At 41.9% G+C, this 21140-nt stretch overlaps 1 protein-coding gene across 8 annotated transcripts in view; it reads left to right on the forward strand.

Annotated features, from left to right (window-relative positions):
- Nucleotides 1-21140, forward strand: part of dnmt3ab (DNA (cytosine-5-)-methyltransferase 3 alpha b) — a 571533-nt gene that overhangs the window by 441377 nt on the left and 109016 nt on the right. For 7 of the 8 annotated variants that reach the window (XM_043676070.1, XM_043676107.1, XM_043676111.1 and 4 more), the window contains 3 exons: nucleotides 1980-2003; nucleotides 3238-3350; nucleotides 12435-12618. In XM_043676070.1, the coding sequence (XP_043532005.1) occupies nucleotides 1980-2003; nucleotides 3238-3350; nucleotides 12435-12618 (321 nt within the window). The remainder of the gene's footprint in view (nucleotides 1-1979; nucleotides 2004-3237; nucleotides 3351-12434; nucleotides 12619-21140) is intronic. The other variant, XM_043676088.1, reaches the window with a different exon arrangement.

Consider the following 21140-nt stretch of genomic DNA (forward strand, 5'->3'; position numbering starts at 1 on the left):
CTCAGCAATCTCTCCAAGGATAATTTTTCTTTTTGCCTTCTAAAACGCTGCAGCACCAAATAAAAATGGTTTGTAGGAGGAAATATAGTTTTCCTATGGTTCTCATGATGGGAGCCTTGCTTTTGTGGTTTACACACCAGGTCCCTGCAAACAAAAAACGACAAGAGAATGTCACAGGGTTAGATTCCAACCTCTATCTGGAGGGGGAGAAACAGTTCTGTGCCTCATTCTGCCCTTAGGTTCAGTAATGAGGCCTTAACTGTTTACAATCTATTCAGTGACTTGGGTGAAGGAACAGGATGAATGATTGCTGAATTTGCTGACAACACAAAGATAGGTAATAAGGCAAGTTGTGAAAACCTGAGGAATCAGTAAAAGGATATGGATAGATTAAAGAAACTGTGAACTTGATCATATGGACTGGGTAAACAGCATATTATTTAAAAGCTAGATTGTAGAACTCAGCAGAATCTGGGTGTCCTAGTATATGAAGCATGAGTTAGCATGCAAGTACAACAAGTGGTTAGGAAGGCAAATTGAACGCTATCTTTCACTGAAACAGGAATGGAATATAAAAGCAAAGACATTTTGCTGCACATGTACAGGGGATTGTTGAAATCACATCTAAAGTACTATGTGCATAGTTTTGGTCTCATTACTAAGAAAGGGTATAGTTGCATTAGAAGCCCATTGGAAACAGACATATAGCTCTCTTAACTACTGCTTGTAGATCTTTCTAATTAACCTGTTGAAATATGTTATGACACCTCTGGAGAAGGTGGTTCTTGAATCCAAGCCTCCTGACTCTGAGGTAGCGATACTACAAGTGCACCACAAGAGCCCATACACACAGACAGTTATTTGTTTTTTATGCAACTATTTTTCTAATCAACTTGTTCAGTGATGTTATTACACACCTCTGGAGCAGGTGGGACTTAAACCCGAGCGCCCTGGCCAGGGGTAGGGACGTTGCCACTGCACCACAAGAGCCCTTACACATTGACATATGCATACTTGATTATAATAATGTGCATGTGATGTTGAATTTGATGGAAACTCTTCACTGCAGAAACACAAAAGGGGTTATTATCCAGTATCATAATCAAATTGCAGATATGCATCTATGAGAGAGAGTATCTTCAGAGTTTGGGAATCAAATATTTGACTGAAGCAGATGCAGTATGACCAAAATAATGATTACTTGTGGAGTTCTCCTGCCACTTAGACATACATGATCATGTCATATCTGCTTTACTCAAAGCAGCTTTGCATTTATCTTGTACAAGCAAATATAAGGCAGAGTTCATCAAACTTTTGGGTTATGCTAAGTTCTGTTAATATTGAGTTAAAGAAATTTTACAGGTTGCAGCATTTTCTGAATGGAGAACAAGTGGAGGAAAAGTTGTTATTTTAGAGAAACAAACCCTTTGAGGACTGTTATAAGAATGTGAATAAAGACCTGATGCATGCTTTCACACTGCTCTGTTAATTACTTTATGGTATTCAACAAATACAGTATCACCTTGTGTGAAATGTGATGGGCCCTATTTTCAATGGTTTGCATTTTAGATTGCACAATGGCTGCTTAGCTTGCAGAGATGCATTGCAGAACATGGGTGAAATTTTCCATTTGAAAATTTTTGGCATGTTTTTAAAATTGCGCACTGTTACATCTTGCTGAACCAAGTTTTATTTTAGTGCCACCTTTTGTACTATCATGTGTCAATTACATTATTGGAGAAAATCAAAAAAGACACTTTTTAATCGTGGTGAACCAGGAAATTCTTGCAGGAAAATAAAAGAAAACAGAAGACGATGTCAGGCCCTGCAAAGAACACAACATTTGGGAAGATGACCCCCTCAGAATGCGAAGTTATTACTTGTGCATTGTTCTGTTTCCCAAAACATCTACATACCTTGTCATTTGTGAAACACATTCACATTTTTTTTATTTTAATGTATGTTTCTTGTTTCTGCAGGGCTTACGGCAAGTTAAAACTGGGGTAAGTCATTTTCACGCAAATGTGACAATTTGTGGCAGTTCATGAGATTCGAATATCGCATCCTCAGTGCGATAATCCTACGGGAATTGTCTCCAAAAACTGCAGAAAACCTTTGCAGACGTTTTTTTGTGCAACTGCAATGCGCTCTGCCCCAGACAAAGGGGGGAAAAAAGTAAAACTTTTGCAAGTGCAACTTGCCCAAAACAAACACTCTGCGAATGACATTTCAAAGCAGCAAAAGGTTTGAAAATAGGGCCCAATGTGCACATTGTGAAAGCTGCAAGGCACAGCAAGTACTCAAAGGGTTAATGAGGGATTATATTCGGTGAGGAGCAGAGAAAATACTTCAAATAGAAAGTATTTTTCTCTTCCCCACCACAATGTGTGCCACACGGTGTTGGGCTTAAAATAAGGTTAATTAAAAACTAATAACTGGTTGTAAGTCTCTTCTGTAGATTCTAGGAGACAGTTACTTACTTGAAACAGATGTGAAATGAAAAGTGAAAGGGGGCAGGTCCTCACGATATGTAAGATTGTTCCCTGCTTCATGTCTGTATTTCACGTGCTTGTGTCAAATCACTACCTCTGAGACAAAGTAAATAGCTTTACCATTTCTGATTATTTTTCTGCAGTGGTTTGTGTGTTACACACATATAAATATGTCCATTTCCTTTTCCTCCACCACCATGGGCAGGTCTCTTTAAGAGAAGTGTTGTCTACTCTCAGCCCTCTTCTTTTCCTTTTTCTAGGTCATCGCCCACCATTTTCTGACTGAGAGGACGGGTCGGTAATCTGTTTCAGGCCTCTACCAAAGCCAGTTTTTGAGTTGGCTTCTAGGAAGTGCTTGAGAGTACCATAGACTTACTTAACCTCTGATCCTCCCTCTCTCCCTGCTGGGAAGTACCTTGTCTCTACTTACCTTCTCAAGATACCCCAGCAGGTTAGCAGGCCTGAACCCATATTGTGAAACTCTGTAATGTGGCATATTGATAGTTCAAAGCCACAGGCCAACCCATAGAATGCTATTATTTAGTCAGATATTTTTCTTTGATGTTAAAGCTTAATGTTGTGGAAGAATCTATGTAATTGAAGTCAAGCACTGAGTGGCATAGACAATCCAAAAGTGAGCACCATTGCACTAGCCCACGATGACTACAAGGTGCACTTAAGGCTAAAGAAAGTACAGTTGAATTGCCGGTTATGAAATTCCAAATCATGTTGTGGTTGTTTGCAGAATTGCTTCTTGGAGTGTGCATACCAGTACGATGATGACGGTTACCAGTCCTACTGTACCATCTGCTGTGGGGGCAGGGAGGTACTCATGTGCGGAAACAATAATTGTTGCAGGTACGATCAATTCAGATTTCTACAACTAGGAAATGGAAAAGAAGAAATGCAGAATGCACAATCACCTTATAGGATACTAATGGCAATGCACTGTGATGAATGTACTTTCCACGGTTGTCACATGTTGCATGATCCAGGAGTTATCCCATTTTGCAGTAACATTGTACGTTACATTCTATACCTTTGCTGGATATGAGTGTGGATAAGTCACTTATTGTCAGATTATTACAGGCTTAAATCACCACATTTAAACCACGATATTTAAACCATATATGTAGATATTGAAACTTAAGACAGATTTTATGCATATACACTCAATTTGGGAAAAATTCTCTTTAAGAGCTTCTACCAAAGAAAATATATTGTGTAAATTAATCTCTCAAATACTAAAATAACCTATACTTCCGTAACATCATTTTAGACTTTAAGGTTCTCCACTGTGATTAATTTGAATTTTCATTAGGACACTGTCAGATTGGGCAATTGGAATAAAACAAGGGCTTTTTGAAGTTAAGATTTTCAATTTATTAATTGATAAAGTTGCAGTATTTTTGATGCAGAATAAGGCGATCAACTCTCAGGGTTAAAATAATAATCCAATAACAAATTGCTGTTCTGCGATCAAGTTGGCAGTGCCTGGAGTTACGGATCATCAGAGAGGAGATCAAAGAGTGCTGAAGAGGGAAGGCAATAAATCTGTGAGGCTGAGGAATGGGCTCAGAACTGCTTAAAGTCCAGATCGAGCCTACAGGATTCTTGAGGAGGAGGGAGAGCCAGAAATCATGGAACACACCGCTACCAATGATATAGGGAGGAGGACCTGAAAAGAAAATATCGGGAAGCTAGAGGCAGGACGGTGGAGTAGTAATCTCAGGATTGATACCAGTGCCATGTGCTAGTGAGGCTAACAATAGAGAGTGACTGCAGATGAACATGTGGCTGCAGGGCTGGTGTAGGAGGGAGGGCTCCAGATATGTGGATCATTGGAATACCTTCTGGGGAAGGTGGGACTTGTAAACAAAGGATAAATTACACCTGAACTGGAGGGGCACCAAGTCCCGGACGGGAGGTTTGCTAGAGCTCTTTGGGAGGGTTTAAACTAGTTTGGCAGAGGATGGGAACCAGAGCTATGGATCAGAGGATAGTGTAGCTGGTGGTGAACAGGCAGGTACAGTGTGCAGAGAGTCTGTGAGTAAGGATAGAAGTTGCTAAAACAAAGTTGCAGTCAATGTGATGGGTTGAAGTGTGTCTATTTTAATGCAAGTGTCAGGAGTAAGGGTGATGAACTTCGAGCACAGGTCAATACTTGGAGCAACTGTATTGTGGCCAATACAGAGTCTTGGATATCACAGGAGCAGGATGGTTGTTGGAGGTTCCAGTGATTGGATATTTCAAATGGAAGAGGGAGGGAGATAAAAGAGGTGGGGGAGTGGCATTGCTAATCAGGGATGGCATCATAGCTGTAGAAAGGGAGGTCATCGAGGAGGTTTTGTCTATTGAGTCAGTGTGGGTGGAAGTCAGAAACAGGAAAGGAGCAGTCACTTTATTGGGAGTTTTCAATAGACACTCTAATAGCAACAGAGACACAGAGGAGCAGAGTGGGAGGCAGATTTTGGAAAGATGCAGAAATAACAGTTGTTTTCATGGGTGACTTTAACTTCCCTAATATTGTTTGGAACCTAATTAGTTCGAATAGTTTGGATGGAGCAGTTTTTGTCAGGTGTGTCCAGGAAGGATTCCTGACTCAATATGTAGCTAGGCCGACTAGAGGGGAGGCCATATTAGATTTGGTGCTTGGCAATGAACCATGCCAAGTGTCAGATTTCTCAGTGGGAGAAGATTTTGGTGATAGTGAACACAACTGCATGACCTTTACTATACTCATGGAGAGGAATGGGAGCAGACAGTATGGGAAAGTAGTTGAATTATGGTACTGGAAAGGTATAGCAGGCCAGGCAGCATCCAAGGAACAGGAAAATCAACGTTTCGGGCAAAGGCCCTTCATTAGGATTCCTGATGAAGGGCTTTTGTCCGAAACATCGATTTTCCTGCTCCTTGGATGCTGCCAGACCTGCTGTGCTTTTCCTGCACCACACTTTCAACTCTAATCTCCAGCATCTGCAGTCCTCACTTTTGCCTGGGAAAGTATTTAATTGCAGAATGGGGAAATTACAGTGCTATTGGAACTGGGGCGCCTAAATTGGGAACACGTTCTCAGGGAAATGCACAACCGAAATGTGGAGGTTGTTTAGGAAGCACTTGCTAATCGTGCTGGACAGGTTTGTCCCACTGAGGCAAGGAAGGGATGGTAGGGTGAAAGAACCTTGGGTGACAAGGGATGTGGAACATCTAGTCAGGAGGAAGAAGGAAGCTTGCTTAGGTTGGGGAGGCAAGGATCAGACAGGGCTTTGGAGGGTTACAAGGTAACCAGGAAGGAACTGAAGAATGGACTTAGGAGAGCTAGAAGGGGGCACAAAAAAGCCTTGGCAGGTGGGATTAAGGAAACCCTAAGGCGTTCTACATTTATGTGAGGAACAAGAGGATGGCCATAGAGAGGGTAGAGCCGATCAGGGTTAGTGGAGGGAATTTGTGCCTGGAGTCAGAGGAAGTAGGGGAGGTCCTTAATGAATATTTTGTTTCAGTATTCACTACTGACAGGGACTTTGTCCTTTATGAGGACAGCGTGAAATAGGCTGATATGCTCAAACAGGTTGATGTTAGGAAGGAGGATGTGCTGAAAATTTTGAAAAGCATAAAGATAGATAAATCCCCTGGGCCGGACTGGATATACCCAAGGTTACTATGGGAAGCGAGGAAAGTGATTGCTACACCTTTGGCAATGATCTTTGCGCCTTCACTATCCACTGGAGTAGTACCAGAAGTTTGGAGGGTGGCAAATGTTATTCTCTTTTCAACAAAGGGAATAGGGATAATTCTGTGAATTACCAAACCAGTCAGTATTATATCAGTGGTGGGCAAAGTATTGGAGAGGATTCTGAGAGACAAAATTTATGATTACTTTGAAAACCATAGTTTGATTAGTGATAGTCAGCATTGTGAGGGGCAGGTCATGCCTCACAAACCTAATTGAATTCTTTGAGGATGTGACAAAACACATTGATGAAGGTAGAGCAGTGATATGGCAACATGGATTTTAGCAAGGTGTTTGATAAGGTCTCCCATGGTAGGCTCAATCAGAGAGTAAGGAGGCATGGGATACAGGGAAATCTGGCTGTCTGGATACAGAATTGGCTGGCCCATAGAAGAGAGAGGTTGGTGGTAGATGGAAAGTATTTAGTCTGGAGCTTGGTGACCAGTGATGTTCTGCAGGGATGGGTTCTGGGACGTCTGCTCTTTGTGATTTTTATAAATGACTTGGATGAGGAAATGGAAAGGTGCGTTAGTAAGTTTGCCGATGACACGAAAGTTAGTGGAGTAGCAATAGTGTGGCGGGCTGTTATAGGTTGCAACAGGACATTAACAGGATGCAGAACTGGGTTGAGAAATGGCAGATGGAGTTCAACCTAGAAAAGTATGAAGTGATTCATTGTGGAAGGTTGAATTTGAATGCAGATTAGAGGGTTAAAGATAGGATTCTTGGCAGTGTGGAGGAATAGAGGGATCTTGGAATCCATGTCCATGGATCCCTCAAAGTTACCAACCAGGTTGATAGGATTGTCAAGCAAGTGTATGGTGTGTTGGCTTTCATTAGCAGGGGGATTGAGTTTAAGAGCTGTGAGGTTATGATGCAGCTGTTGGAGTCCTAGTCAGACCACACTTGGAATATTGTGTTCCGTTCTGGTCACCTCATTATAGGAAGGATGTGAAAGCTTTAGAGAGAGTGCAGAGAGGAGATTTATCAGGATGCTGCCTGGACTGGAGGGCATGTCTTAGGAAGAAAGGTTGAGGGAGCTAGGGCTTTTCTCATTGAAGCAAAGAAGGATGAGAAGTGACTTGATAGAGGTGTACAAGATGATGAGAGGCTTAGAGTAGATAGCCAGAGACTTTTTCCCAGGATGGAAATGTCTATCATGTGGGGGCATAATTTGAAGAGATTGGAGGAAGGTTAGGGGAGATGTCAGAAGTAGGTTCTTTATGCAGAGAATGGTGGGTGTGTAGAATGCACTGCCAACAGTGGTAGTAGAGTCAGAGACATTTGGGACATTTAAGCAACTCTTGGACAGGCACGTGGAAGGATATGTTGGTTAGTCTGATCTTAGAGAAGGATAAAAGGCTGGCACAAAATCAAGGGCTGAAGGGCCTGTACTGTTCTATGTGTTATTTGTTACTGGGGTCAAACCAGCTGCCTATATTTATCTAGCACCTTTAACATAAATAAAATCCCAAGACGCTTCATATGAGCAAAATATGACACTGAGCCACCCAAGGCGATGTTAGATCAGATGATTAATTTATCTCTCGCCACCACCCGCCCACCCCCAGCTCACAAGCCTCATTCATAATGAAGGGCTAATGCCCGAAACGTCGATTCTCCTGCTTCTCGAATGCTGCCTGACCTGCTGTGCTTTTCCAGCACCAAACTCTCGACTCAGATGATGAAGAGTTTGGTCGAAGAGGAGTCTTAAATGAAGAACATACTGTATTTGGAAAGCTTTAGGGATGGAGATGCAGAACTTGGGACACAGCCAACTGAAGGCACGGATATCAATGTTGAATCAGTTATATTTGGGAACGCAGTAGGGCTGAGGATTAAAAGGAACAAGATATCTTGAAGGGCTGTGAGGTTCAAGGAGATTAGAGATGGGAAGCAGCAAATAAAGCATAAATGGTCATAACAGAGGCAACAGAACTTGGCAAACATTTTCTCAAAGGAGAACCCAAAAGAATATTATCCATTGCTCTTTTTGACGCATCCAGGCTCCAAACCACAGTTGAATCCCAGTCTTATTTTCATCTTTAGATATGTTCTGCCTCTCCACTATTTATCCATTTGTTCCTGCTTCGATACAGCTTCAAACATTTAAGAGCAAGGTTTCTTCTACTTAGTGACTAAATGAGAAATTGCTTAATTTACATTGATGTGCAACATGGTTAGCAACCTCAGTGTTGTTATGCCTTCCCCTCCCAGCCTTGATTCCTTTCTTAGCTATCCAATCATAGCAAGAGTATCTCAAACAATGGCTTTTCTGTCTGACCCTGCACTGCCACCTTTGAAGTCCCAAGGATCCAGCTGTGCCCTGTACATTTTCTTACGTATGTTTTCAGTTGCTGATATTACTTGTAAAGTTTTTAATCTTTCATACATGTACCATTCAGATTTCATAAGTGCCAGCCAGTGACATCTAACATCCTTTCTTGACATTTGGTGGCATTGCTGAAGCTTCACTATCAACATCATGGAGGTTACCATTGACTAAAAACTGAATTGGAGCTGCCATACAAATACTGTGTACAACAACAGCTCAGAATCTGGGAATTTTGTGTCAAATGACCTACCTCCAGACTCTCAAAGTCTCTTGACCATCTGCAAGACACAAGTAAGGAGAAGGTTGGATTATTCTCCACCTCCCTAGATGAATGCAGCTCCAACAGTACTGAAGAAACGTAAAACCATCCAGGACAGGTTGTTGCCTGGACTCAATGGTTTGAGTTGTAGGGAGAGGTTGGACAAGCTAGGACTTTTTTCTTTAAAGATTGGGAGACTCAGGGAGGATCTTATAGAGGTGTATAAGATCATAAGAGGCATGGATAGGTGAATGCACTCAGTCTTTTTGCCAGGGTTGATGAATCAAGGGCATCAGTTTAAAGGGAAAGATTAAAAGGGAACCTGAGGGGCAACATTTTTACACAGAGGGTGGTATGCTTTTGGAATGATCTGCCAGCGGAAGTAGTTGAGGTGGGTACATTAACAAGATTTAAAAGGCATTTGGACAAATACATGAATTGGAAAGACAAGAAGCATATGGGCCAAGTGTAGGGAAATGGGGTTAGTGTGGACGGACATTTCGGTCAGTATGGATCAGTTTGGGCCAAAGGGCCTGTCTCCGTGCTGGAGACAGCTTCTTTGATTGATAACTCTTATCAACTTAAAACATTCACTCCACCAAAACAAATGTACATTAGCAGCAAAGTGTCCCAACTACAAGATGCACTGCAGCAATCACCAAGACTCCTTTGATAGTACCTTTCAAATCTAGAACCTCTAAAACCTAGAAAGGCAACAGATGCATGAGGATGCCACCACTTGTAAATTCCCTTTCCGAGTAACACACTGCCCTTACTTAGAGCTAGATCATCATTCCCTCATAATTGTTGGATCAAAATCTTAAAGCTCCCTTCATAACAGTATTGTGTGTATACCTGCCACTTGCCACCGGCTTCTCAAAGACATTAGGGAAGGGTAACGAGTTTTAATCTTTCAACAATATTCATGGTGCAGAATCCAATAAGGTTCACGTTGCAGGAAAGAGTTAAAGAAACCTTATGCCACCCAGCCAAACTTCTCCATCATTTCTTTTGATCTTTGGCCAGATGTCAATATGATCTCACCAAGCAATGTCTTTCCAGGAGGATGGCCTCTTTGGTGATGGTATTAGCTATTTCCAGGACTTCAGTGTCTGTGATGTGGTATAGCCAGTGAAGATGTTGTGGAGGCAGCACAGATGGAAGCTCTCTAAAAGATGTACACAATTGCAGTCAGAACCTATGGGTATGCCTTGGAAAACTGTTGTTTTCTGATTGTGGACCAGAAAAAGAAGTTCACAGATGAGTTTTCCCTGTATACAAGGAATCTCAATTATCCAAACGTCGATTATCTGAACAAGGGCACAGGGTCCTGATGCATTTGATTAACGAACTTTCGATTATCCAAACAAAGTACTCCCCGCCCATGTCATTAGGATAATCAAGGTTCCTCTATTTATTTGAGTCTGAAGCTATCTGAAGTTGAAAAGACCTCCATCGGGTCAGAAGGGTAAATAAATAGCCTCTTTAAGGTTTTATGTTGCCTGCAGAAGCATCAAGCCAAAGAATATGTTGAATAAAGGCAGGGCGAGCACACAACCCTGCTTCACATCATTGGAGATTCAGAAGGAGTTCGAGAGGTTGCAAATCATCCTTGACTTTTCTGTATTAATTTTCATGAAACTATTATACCGGGGCATACAAACTTTTCAAGGATTTTGCAAAGGCCATCTCTGCTCATGGTGTCTAGTGCCTTGTTGGAATCTACAAAAGTGATATATAGACCCTTGTTTTCTCACAATGCTTTTCTTAGAATTGTCAGAGTTCAAATCCTATGTCTGTGGTACCTTTGTATGTTCAGAAACTGTTGGCTTTACTCCTGTGGTCTTATAATGCTAAGCACAACCATGTTCCTGTGTTCTTGTCAGGACCTTCCACACCATAGAAAGGAGAGTGATCCCACAGTAGTTGGAGCAGTTTGATTTCTTTCTTTTTTTGTACAATGTTGTGGTAATGGCATCATGAAGATCCTGTCTAATTCCCAGCAGACCATAAAAAGTGTGGTATGTGGAGTAGGGTCATCAGGTGTAATTTCATCTACTCTGGGAACTTTATTAAATTTAAGTTCCACCAGCTACAGTGGTGCAATGTAAACGCATTTCCACAATGTCTAAACCTGGGTCTCTGGATTGCTCAGCCAGTGACATTACCACAATGCAAACATCCTTCCCCCCCACCTAGTGCTTAATGGGTGGAGCACATTCAATGTAATTCACATCTGTAGGGAGCTTCAGGAGTGTGACAATTCATAATTAAGCACTAAATCACAAGGTAGTATTTAGTTAAGATGGTCAAAAGGTTGGTCAAAGAGGTCACTGTTAACAAGAACAGAAATTTCTGGAGAAAGTCAGCAGGTCTGACAGCTTCTGTGGAGAGGTTCAGGTTCTGAAAGAGGGTCACTGGGCTTGAAACATTACAGCTGTTTCCCTCCACGGATGCTCCCGGATCTGCTATATATGTTTCTGTTTTTGTTTCTGATTTCCAGCATCCGTAGTTCTTTGTTTTATTTTGGGTAATTTTAGGTTTTCTGAAGAGCTTCTTGAAGGAGGAAAGGGAAAGAGATGTTTCGGAAGTGAATTTCAGAATTTTGGATTTTGGCAGCTGAAGGAACAATTAAAATCAGAATGCTTTAGAGACCAGAATTATGAGTGAAGATATCTTGATATACTGTGGGGAGTGAGAAAAATACAAAGATAGGGATGGAGAAGGAAATTGTAACCAGGAATATGAATTTTAAAATCAGCATACTGATTGGCCATAAGCCAGTGTATGTCAGTAAATTCAGAGATGATTTGTGAACAGGACATTATGAGAGTAAGGACCCTGACACCAGAGCTTTGGGTGACTTCAGATTTACAAAGGAAAAATATAGAAGGGCAGTTAACAGTGAACTGAAATAATGAAATCTAGATGTAACAAATTCATGGGTGATTGATTCAGCTGATGTTGATCAGAAGGGGTTGTACAATGTTACAAAGATTTAAATAGCACTCTTAATTATGCTGCAGATATTTGGTCAGTCTCGAGTCAAATATAATGCCAGGGGCAAGACAGAAATTTGGTTAAACATAAGCAGTACAATCTTGCAAGCTGAACTTAAACTCTGTACAGAAATAAAAATTTAAAATTTTTGTTAAAACTACCTTTTTATGGATGTGGGTTTGCTCACTGAACTGCAAAGTTTGTTTTCATCGAACAGTGAGTAAACCTTCATCTAGAACCTCAACCTGAACTACAAATCTTCTCAAAACCCACTAGTACCTTTTTATTTCTCAAAACTCAACACTAACGTCTGCAAAGTATTATGATGTAATACTGTTATTAGAAAATAGAAACTTTTGGTTTTGAATTTCTTGTTCTAGTAATGGGAATTACGAATTATTCAGTCTCATTGGAGAGGATTATCAAATCTAGTTTGTTATTTCAGTAATATTGGCCCTGTTCTTAAACCACTAGTAAAACCTGTACTGAAGCTTTTGATGAAAGTACTGGAGCCAGAAGTATCTTCACCACCAAAGCTGTAAGATCCAGCAATCTTGTCACTGAATTACAAACTTGCCACCAAGTACAGTGATACTGCTCCATTTTCTATTAATACAGGTGTTTCTGTGTGGAATGTGTGGATCTGTTGGTTGGACCAGGTGCTGCACAGGCAGCCATTAAAGAAGATCCCTGGAACTGTTACATGTGCAATCATAAAGGAATCTTTGGACTGCTAAGGCGGAGGGAGGATTGGCCAGTCCGGCTCCAACAGTTTTTTGCTAATAACCATGACCAGGAATTTGTGAGTATTATTTTCATGATCTTTCTTTTTAAAGCTGTGTAAACATGTAGCATAAAAATGATAGAGGTGCCCTTCCTAAGTCAGGCTCGCTTTGAGGCAGGACAGTGGAAAAGAAATAACATCAGCGGCATGGCTGCTGATCTCCTGTCTGTGTTCCCAAATGATGATCTTTCCAAACACTGAAAGGTGAGGGAGGGAAGTGAAGTTGCTTGCTTTGTTAATTGGGTGGCTTGAAGTCATTCGAGAGCTTTTTAAGCAATTTAACGGGAGGCTTCTGAAGTCGACCTGCTATAATCTGCAGGAACAGCTGACAACACTGAAGCATTTATATTGAATGCAAAGAAGTCAACCTTTTTACAAAACAATTAATGAGCAGTAACAAACCTATCCCTTCTACATGCCGGGTCCCAGTTCTCCATTTACCTTGGAACATAAAGATCCTCTCCTATCTGAAAAAAAGCACACAGAGATGCAAGCCATTGCATAGGCCAGAATGTGATCCACTGCCCTGCTGTCCCATCTCCATGTTATCCTCCACCCCATCAGCTACTAATTCAAAAGCAGCCCAAGCTCCTAGGATCATTACGGCCCCGATCTCATTAAACCCAGTGTGCGAATTATGTCTTCAACAGGAGTTGAAGCTTATATAGAGAGAAATCTTTCTGCTGGTGGCTAAGTTCACAATCAAGGGACATGACCTTAGAACTAGAGGTGGACTGTATAGTGAGCATGTCTGGAAAAAAAGTCATGGAAATCCAAAAATCTAATTGAAAATTTTGAAACTGAGGTTGATAGATTTTTGAGAGTTAAGGGGTTATTTAACCAAGGTAGAGAAGTGGAATTCAGTTACAAGAGTAGCTGTGATCGTGCTGAATAGACTTAAGCAGTTGAATAATCTAATCAGTGCAACTATTTTCCCATATTATGATACACCCTACCTAATACATTTCTTGTCTCGATAAACTAAATTTGCAATTTACCTTCCTCCTGTGGTGTTGAAGTATCCTAATTTCAATCAATAAAAGTCATCCTGTTGCAGTGCCTACTGATCATTAGACTTGCCAATTATCAAGCTCACTCATTGCTGAGAGCATCTCACCATCCACCCTCCAGCCCTAAATAGCTGATAATGTGCCGTAATGAAAGCAAATGCTGCTGATGTCGGTAATTTGAAATAAAAAGATGAAAATTTGAAGAAACTTAGTCAGTCTGGCAGCATCATCGGAGAGAGATATAGTTAAAGTTTTAAGTCCAAGTTTCTTTAAAACTAAAAGCTGGCGGAAAATGTTACCGTTTTTATCCTGTTGACAGAGGCAGAGGTGGAGCGAGTAAAACAGGTGGTTAGGATGCCAGTACAAAAGACAAAAGGGAGTCCTCGTGCAGGTAAAAGAAATATTGAGATGGAAAATAGGCATGAAGCAGAAAAAACATGTCCATTCTGCTGAGTGTAAAGCCAACAAAACATGAGGTGGAGGCCATGTTGTAATCAGATGGAGGACAGAGATCATGCTGTGAAGGTATTGAACTCATTGTCGATTCCTAGAGACTGTAAAGTGGAAAGTGAAGCATTGTTCCTCCAGCTTGCATTGAGCTTCATTGGAACACTGCCAGAGCCCCTGCGGCCTCTGTCTGATTCTGTCTCTGTTCTCTGCTATTAAATTTTTTTTTAAATGGGCTGTTGCATTTCTCCCAAATACCAGGTCAGGCTAATCAGTCTATAATTCCCTGTTTTCGCTGTACCTTTTTTTTAAATATTGGGTTTACGTTAGCTACTCTCCTATCCGTGTTTTTCCCAACTCCAGCAGGGATGATACCCTCCAGAAGTGCTATTTAAAGAGATTATCTAAAAAGGATTATATAAAAACTGAAAGTGCTAGAGAAACGTAGCAGATCTGGCAGCATTTTTTGAATGAGAAACACAGTTAATGTTTTAAATCCAGTTTATTCATACTAGATTCAAAAGGTTAGCTGTGTTCTCTCTCTACACATTGTGCTAGATATGCTAGTTTCTCCAGCACTTTCTATTTTTATTTCAGATTTCCATTATCTTCAATATTTTCCTTTTATCATTAGCTCCTTGGTTGCTGGTAGTTTCTTCCAACTGCTGCTACCGTTCTCCATGTTTTCGAGCTTTTCACTAGATTTTTCAGTTTGCACAAGTTGAGACTTTGCTAAGAGTCTAGGCTTTCCTGTGCTAACTGTCACAGTGACAACACACACATCACTTTGTGGGTGCCCATTATCAACATTGCCCTAGTTCTGAACCAACAGGACTTCCAGTATCTCAAAGTTCAACTTGTGTGTGATCACGAATATGGAATCTTCAAGTCAATGCCCAGTATCCTGGCCACAGTCATGGTGCCTTCATTTTAGAGCAATCTGCTGTGTCCACTATAATTTATCCACCACATCAAACCAAAGGGTGGCAACTGGTTGATGAGGATTATCCAATGGTGACAGCGTCATTTTTATACAGGAGGCTATTTGATCTATTGAGTCTCTGCCAGCCCCACATGGAGCAATCAGTCAGTATAATTTCCCCATTGTATCTCCATAGCTTGAACGGCCCATGTAATTCCTTTTGAAATCATTTATCATCTCTACATCCACCACTCTTATGGGCAGTGTGTTCCAGGTCATTATTTGCTGCATAAAGAGGGCTCTTCCTCACATTTCCATGGACCATCATCTTGCTCGCATGAGGACCTTGGTGCACAACTCACACATAACGTGTACCAGCAGATTATTGGCTTTCTGAAATTGTGTTTTGCACTGGAGGAACCTCACAGTAGTTGGCACAGCAAATGTCAAGCTTCGTGATGGTCTCACCAGCATAAATGACCAAGTGTTACCACCAGCTATATGGCAAGCACTGGGAAGGCAGGTGCATGAGGAAGACGGTGTAAAAGGGAGAAACAAAATTGCACAAGTTGCCGGTGAAGAACTGTAACCAGGTGTGATACCAGTGACCGGAACCCCAATCCTCCATTCACTAACAGTCCGACAACTGTGAACATAGCCATGATAACAGCAGTCAGCTTACATAGCAGTAGCCTGCACTTCCACTGCAGCACATGGAGGTTGGATGATTGCTGCTTATGCTGCAGTGGAAGTCGCCACGTTGGCTATCGCTCCACAAAGGACAGAACAACTTCAGCCAGTATTTCCTTGATGAAATGTTTGGACTCCAAGCTCTGATCAAAGCCCAGCTTCAGTTGGTGTGGAGTTCTCCTTGCTTCATGACATCACACAGAGGCTTTCCAGAGGCCATGGCAGTGCACCAATTATTTGCTTGCGCATAACCATTAGCTGACCTCTGTAGCCTGTCCCACCAGCTTCCTCATCTAAGGACTCGGTAGTAACTTGTGAGCTGACGCTTGTAGTATATTTGCCCTGTGTTCTGGCTGTAGATCACTTGTGCCCAGTGTCTCATCATATACATGTTCTGCTTATGCCATCATCTAAACTATGCCTTGGTTGCAAAGTGAAATTGACCGAATACTTGTGTTCACCATCAGCGTCTGGCACTTCCTCCAATGCCTGGTTAGCTTGCATTTCTTATGTATCTGAAAGGAGAAAGCTACAGTGGTGGAATTGAAATGGGATAAGGGGTATTGAGGGAAAGTAAGAGGTGCATGCTTGCAACATCTGAAGCTTTGCAATCAGAAGCAATTGTGGTTTTGAAATAGAATTAGGTTCCAAGTACACCACCCTGTTCTCAGGTTACAGTCCATGTTGGCCAAAATAGCAGCATTGTTTCTTCTAATAAATGCATCTCTCCCTTTGTACTTGTACTTGACTGTGTGGCATCTTATCCTGCAAGAGTGACAGAACTGTGCCAGTGAGTCTCATATAGTTAGGAGCTGAAACTTTATTGCTGGAACAGCACAGCAGGTCAGGCAGCATCTAGGGAACAGAAGATTCGACGTTTCGGGCACATGCATGTGCCTGAAACGTCGAATCTTCTGTTCCCTAGATGCTGCCTGACCTGCTGTGCTGTTCCAGCAATAAAGTTTCAGCTTTGATCTCCAGCGTCTGCAGACCTCACTTTCTCCTCATACAGTTAGGAGCAGATTACTGCAGATGCTGGAATCTGTATTGAAAACAACAAATGCTGCAAATCACAACGGGTCAGACAGTATCCATGGAGAGAGAACAAGTTAACGTTTTGACTTGAAACGTTAGCTTGCTGTCTCTCCATGGATGCTATGTGACCTGCTGTGATCTCCAGCACTTGTTGTTTTCAGTCTCTCATACAATTTGTTTGCTGCTGTGGCTTTCATGACATTGTATGCAAGCAGAGATCTGGGTGTGAGGCTAGCAGCAATGCAAGTGCAAAAGGATGAGGTGATTCAGGAACATTGTTATCAGATTGAAACATACGACAATATGAAACTCATTATTTATGAGGCTTCATTATGCAGGTTGAGTCCGTGATTAAGAAAGCCAATGCAATGTTGTCAATTATCTCAAGGGGGTTGGAATATAAAAGCACTGTTGTGCTACTGAGACTTTATAAAGCTCTGGTTAGGCCCATGTGTTCAGTTTTGGTCCCCACACCTCAGGAAGGACATACTGGCACTGGAGCGTGTCCAGCGGAGATTCACACGGATGATCCCTGGAATGGTAGGTCTAACATACGAGGAACGGCTGAGGATCCTGGGATTGTATTCATTGGAGTTTAGAAGATTAAGGGGAGATCTAATAGAAACTTACAAGATAATACATGGCTTGGAAAGGGTGCACGCTAGGAAATTGTTTCCGTTAGGCGAGGAGACTAGGACCCGTGGACACAGCCTTAGAATTAGAGGGGGTAAATTCAGAACAGAAATGCGGAGACATTTCTTCAGCCAGAGAGTGGTGGGCCTGTGGAATTCATTGCCACAGAGTGCAGTGGAGGCTGGGACGCTAAATGTCTTCAAGGCAGAAATTGATAAATTCTGGGAATTTAGGGCTACGGGGAGAATGCAGATAAGTGGAGTTGAAATGCCCATCAGCCATGATTGAATGGCGGAGTGGACTCGATGGGCCGACTGGTCTTACTTCCGCTCCTATGTCTTATGGTCTTATTATTAGAATTTGCTGATAGCTGAATGATGGGATTATAGTGAATTCAGCTTTGTTTGAGGCTGGTGACATGGATAGGACATAACATTTGAAGATGTATCATCTGCCCTTGACCACTTGTTTTGAGGTTACTGAAGCTTTTGCATCCAAATACTCAGATTTGACTCCTGGTGTAGACCGTCGGGGCTGTTTATTCCAACTGCCTCTTGAATGTGTGTCCAGAGAGTCTGCTGATGCTTGAAAATAAAGAACATCTCCTCCACCAAAGGATCCAGTGCAGCCATTCCTGCCGTGTTCTGCTGTTCATTCTTCATTGTTCCTAATTCAGATACATTGCCTGCACCACTCTAATAACTTGCTCCAGCCACAATTTAGTTCCTTTTAAAGCAGGGCTTTAACTGGTGCTAGCAAGTTCTGATTTGAGTCCATTGATGTACACAGATAATCAACAGCATGAAATATACTGATGCATGCAGCAATTATTGAAATCGGCAGCCTGTACAAAGTTAGCTTGGTGCCTGCTTTGCAATCAATGAACATTTTCATGCAGTGCTATCCCCATCAACATTTTTTGGAGATATTTAATTTTGCATCACTCATTCCTGACAGTTATTCATCTCTGTACACTGTAGATAAGATGAAGAGTAAACTGTAAGCGGCATGCGAAGAAACTGCAATGATACACAGGTTGAGTGAGTTGGGGGGAACACATGGCAGATGCAATACATTATGAAGAAGATAAGAAATTTATCCGTATTAGCAAAAATAGGAGAACACAATATATTTCAAATGATGTGAAACTAGGCATTGTTGATATTCAAAAGGATTTTGATATCTGTGTATACGAATGAAAAAAGTTATCATTTAAGTACAACATGCAATCAAGGAAAAAGTGTACTTTAGTCTTTATTACAAAGGGCTCAAAGTCTAAGGGTAAAGAACTCTTGGTGTAATTATAAACAATCTTGGTGAGACTTCACCTGGAATGCTGTGGGCAGTTTTATTTTCCTTACCTAAAGAAGGGTATAAGAACAGAACTTGCCAGAGAAACTCAGCAGGTCGGTGGCAAGAAAACTGAGTTAAAGGGTCGAGACCAGTGGCCCTTCTTCAGAACTAATTGTAGTTTGGAAAAGGTAATACATATGTTGAAGACAGGGATGATGGGGAAGGACTGAACGGACGGGCAGAAATGGAGTCAAGAGAGAGACAGAGAGGCAGAGAGAAAGGGAGACAGAGAGAAAGGGAGACAGAAAGAGAGACACAGAGACAGAGAGAGAGAATGACCATCAGGGAGACAAACATTTGGATAATAGCTTGCCATAGAGAAAGAAAAGTTGACAGTGGGGACTATAAGTAGATGAAAATGGGTTGGCCGTGCTGTAAATACGCCCATGTCGTGACAGGATATGGGATGTTGGGCTGAGTAAAGGACATAAAGTTGCCCAGGTTCTAAAATTGTTGAACTCGACCCATGGGGGTACCCATGGCCACGCCTTAGACCTCAAGAAACTGAGAGGAGTTAATAGAGAAGTTGTTTGGGATGAGGACAAGCTTGGCCAGGCAGAGGAGGGTGGTGGTTAATGTGAATGGTTCAGGCCTTTTTCAAGGAAGTGGAGAGCTCTGAGACCATCCTGATGGAAGTTGAACATGTAAAGGAATGCACATCCATGGCGAGGAAGAGATGGCTGCAGCCCACGAGCTGGGAATTCTGATGTAAAGCATTAGAGGAATCACAGATGTAAGTGGGAAGGGACAGCGAAACGAAATCGACTCAGAGTAGGAAATGATACGTTCAATGGAGCAGGAACAGGCAGACACAACTGGTATGCCTGGGCAGTCCTGTTGTGGATTTTGGGAAGAAGGTAAAAGCGAGCCGTATGTTGTTAGGAACTGGGAGCTTGAAGGCTATGGATATCTAATCTTATCAAAAAAAAACCTTCTCCAAGATCCCCAGACAAGATGATATGAGATTAGTAACAGTCATGGTCACAATAGCTGGTTTTTGAGACTGGGGTCATAGTCCAGAGAGAGATAGGAGGGCTCTGAGCTGTGGTGCTCAGCCTCCCCAGTGCACAGGTTAGTGCGCCAGTCAGCAGCCGCACCCCCCTTGTTGGCAGATTTGATTATAAAGTCAAGGTTGGATCTGAGAGCACGGAGTGCAGTCAGTTCAGAGGGAGATGGGTGAGGGAAGGAGAGAAATTAAGGTGATCACTGTCATATCAACAGTTCTCAATGAATAAGTCAAGTGTAGGTAAAAGGCCAAAGGGTGGAGGGAGAGTTTTGGAGGTGGATGAAGAGGTCTGTCGGATAGGGAGAAGACTCTTACCCAAAGAAATGGGCACAGAGGTGAAGGTGACCGCAGGAGAGTTCAACATCATGTTGAGCTCAAACTTTATTGAGATGGAACACAGAAGGATAAAACTAAGTAAGACCTTTGTTGAGTACAGAATGTTTAGCATCACAGTGGAGGCTCAGAGTGGAAAGTGAATGCTTGATGAGATGGATTAAGAGAAGGGATGGAGACAGATGTAAGGGGAGGGGAGAAAGGATTCATAAAAGCATGAGTACCTCTGAGTTGTTAAAGCTTGTGTTCCATCATGCCTGAAAGGTTTCTTGTTAGAACATCGAAAAAGCCAGAAAATGAAGTGGAATGGTGCAGGGGGCGTGGGGGCTGGTAGCTAGGCAGCTCTGAGATAATGTGAAGCAGTACTAATGGAGTGAGAGATCGAGAGTGCATATGCTGATACATGGCACTCAGAAAGGCAAGACTTGTTTTCAAGGCATTGCAATGGATATTCACAAGATTGACTCTTGGGGAAAAAAGGAACTTTTCATGAGGAGAAATTAAGTTTATAAAAATGATTTCATTGAATCATGTAAAATTGTTAAAGAACTGAACAGAGAAGGTGCTGAGAGGATATTTCCCCTGGCTGCTAGTGATCATGCTCTTGCAATAAGCGATGGCTATTTAGGACTGTAGTAACGATAAACTTCTTTAATCAATGGATGTGAACCTTTGGAGCTTTGTACTTCAAAAAGCAATGGATGTTGTTGAGTGTTTTCAAATCGAGCTGAAAAGAGTTTTGGATACTAAAGGAATGAAGGGATAAAGGACAATGGGAAAGTGTAGCTGTGGTTAAAGTCAGCCATTAGGGTGTAGGTTTGCTCGCTGAGCTGTAGGTTTCATATCCAGATGTTTCATTACCTGGCTAGGTAACATCATCAGTGGCGACCTCCAAGTGAAGCAAAGCTGTTGACTCCTGCTTTCTATTTATATGTTTGTCCTGGATGGGGTTCCTGGGGTTTGTGGTGATGTCATTTCCTGTTCGTTTTCTGAGGGGTTGATAGATGGCATCTAGATTTGTGTGTTTGTTTATGGCGTTGTGGTTGGAGTGCCAGGCCTCTAGGAATTCTCTGGCATGTCTTTGCTTAGCCTGTCCCAGGATAGATGTGTT

The sequence above is a fragment of the Chiloscyllium plagiosum genome, chromosome 3, assembly GCF_004010195.1.
Source record: "Chiloscyllium plagiosum isolate BGI_BamShark_2017 chromosome 3, ASM401019v2, whole genome shotgun sequence".
Classification (NCBI taxonomy): domain Eukaryota; kingdom Metazoa; phylum Chordata; class Chondrichthyes; order Orectolobiformes; family Hemiscylliidae; genus Chiloscyllium; species Chiloscyllium plagiosum.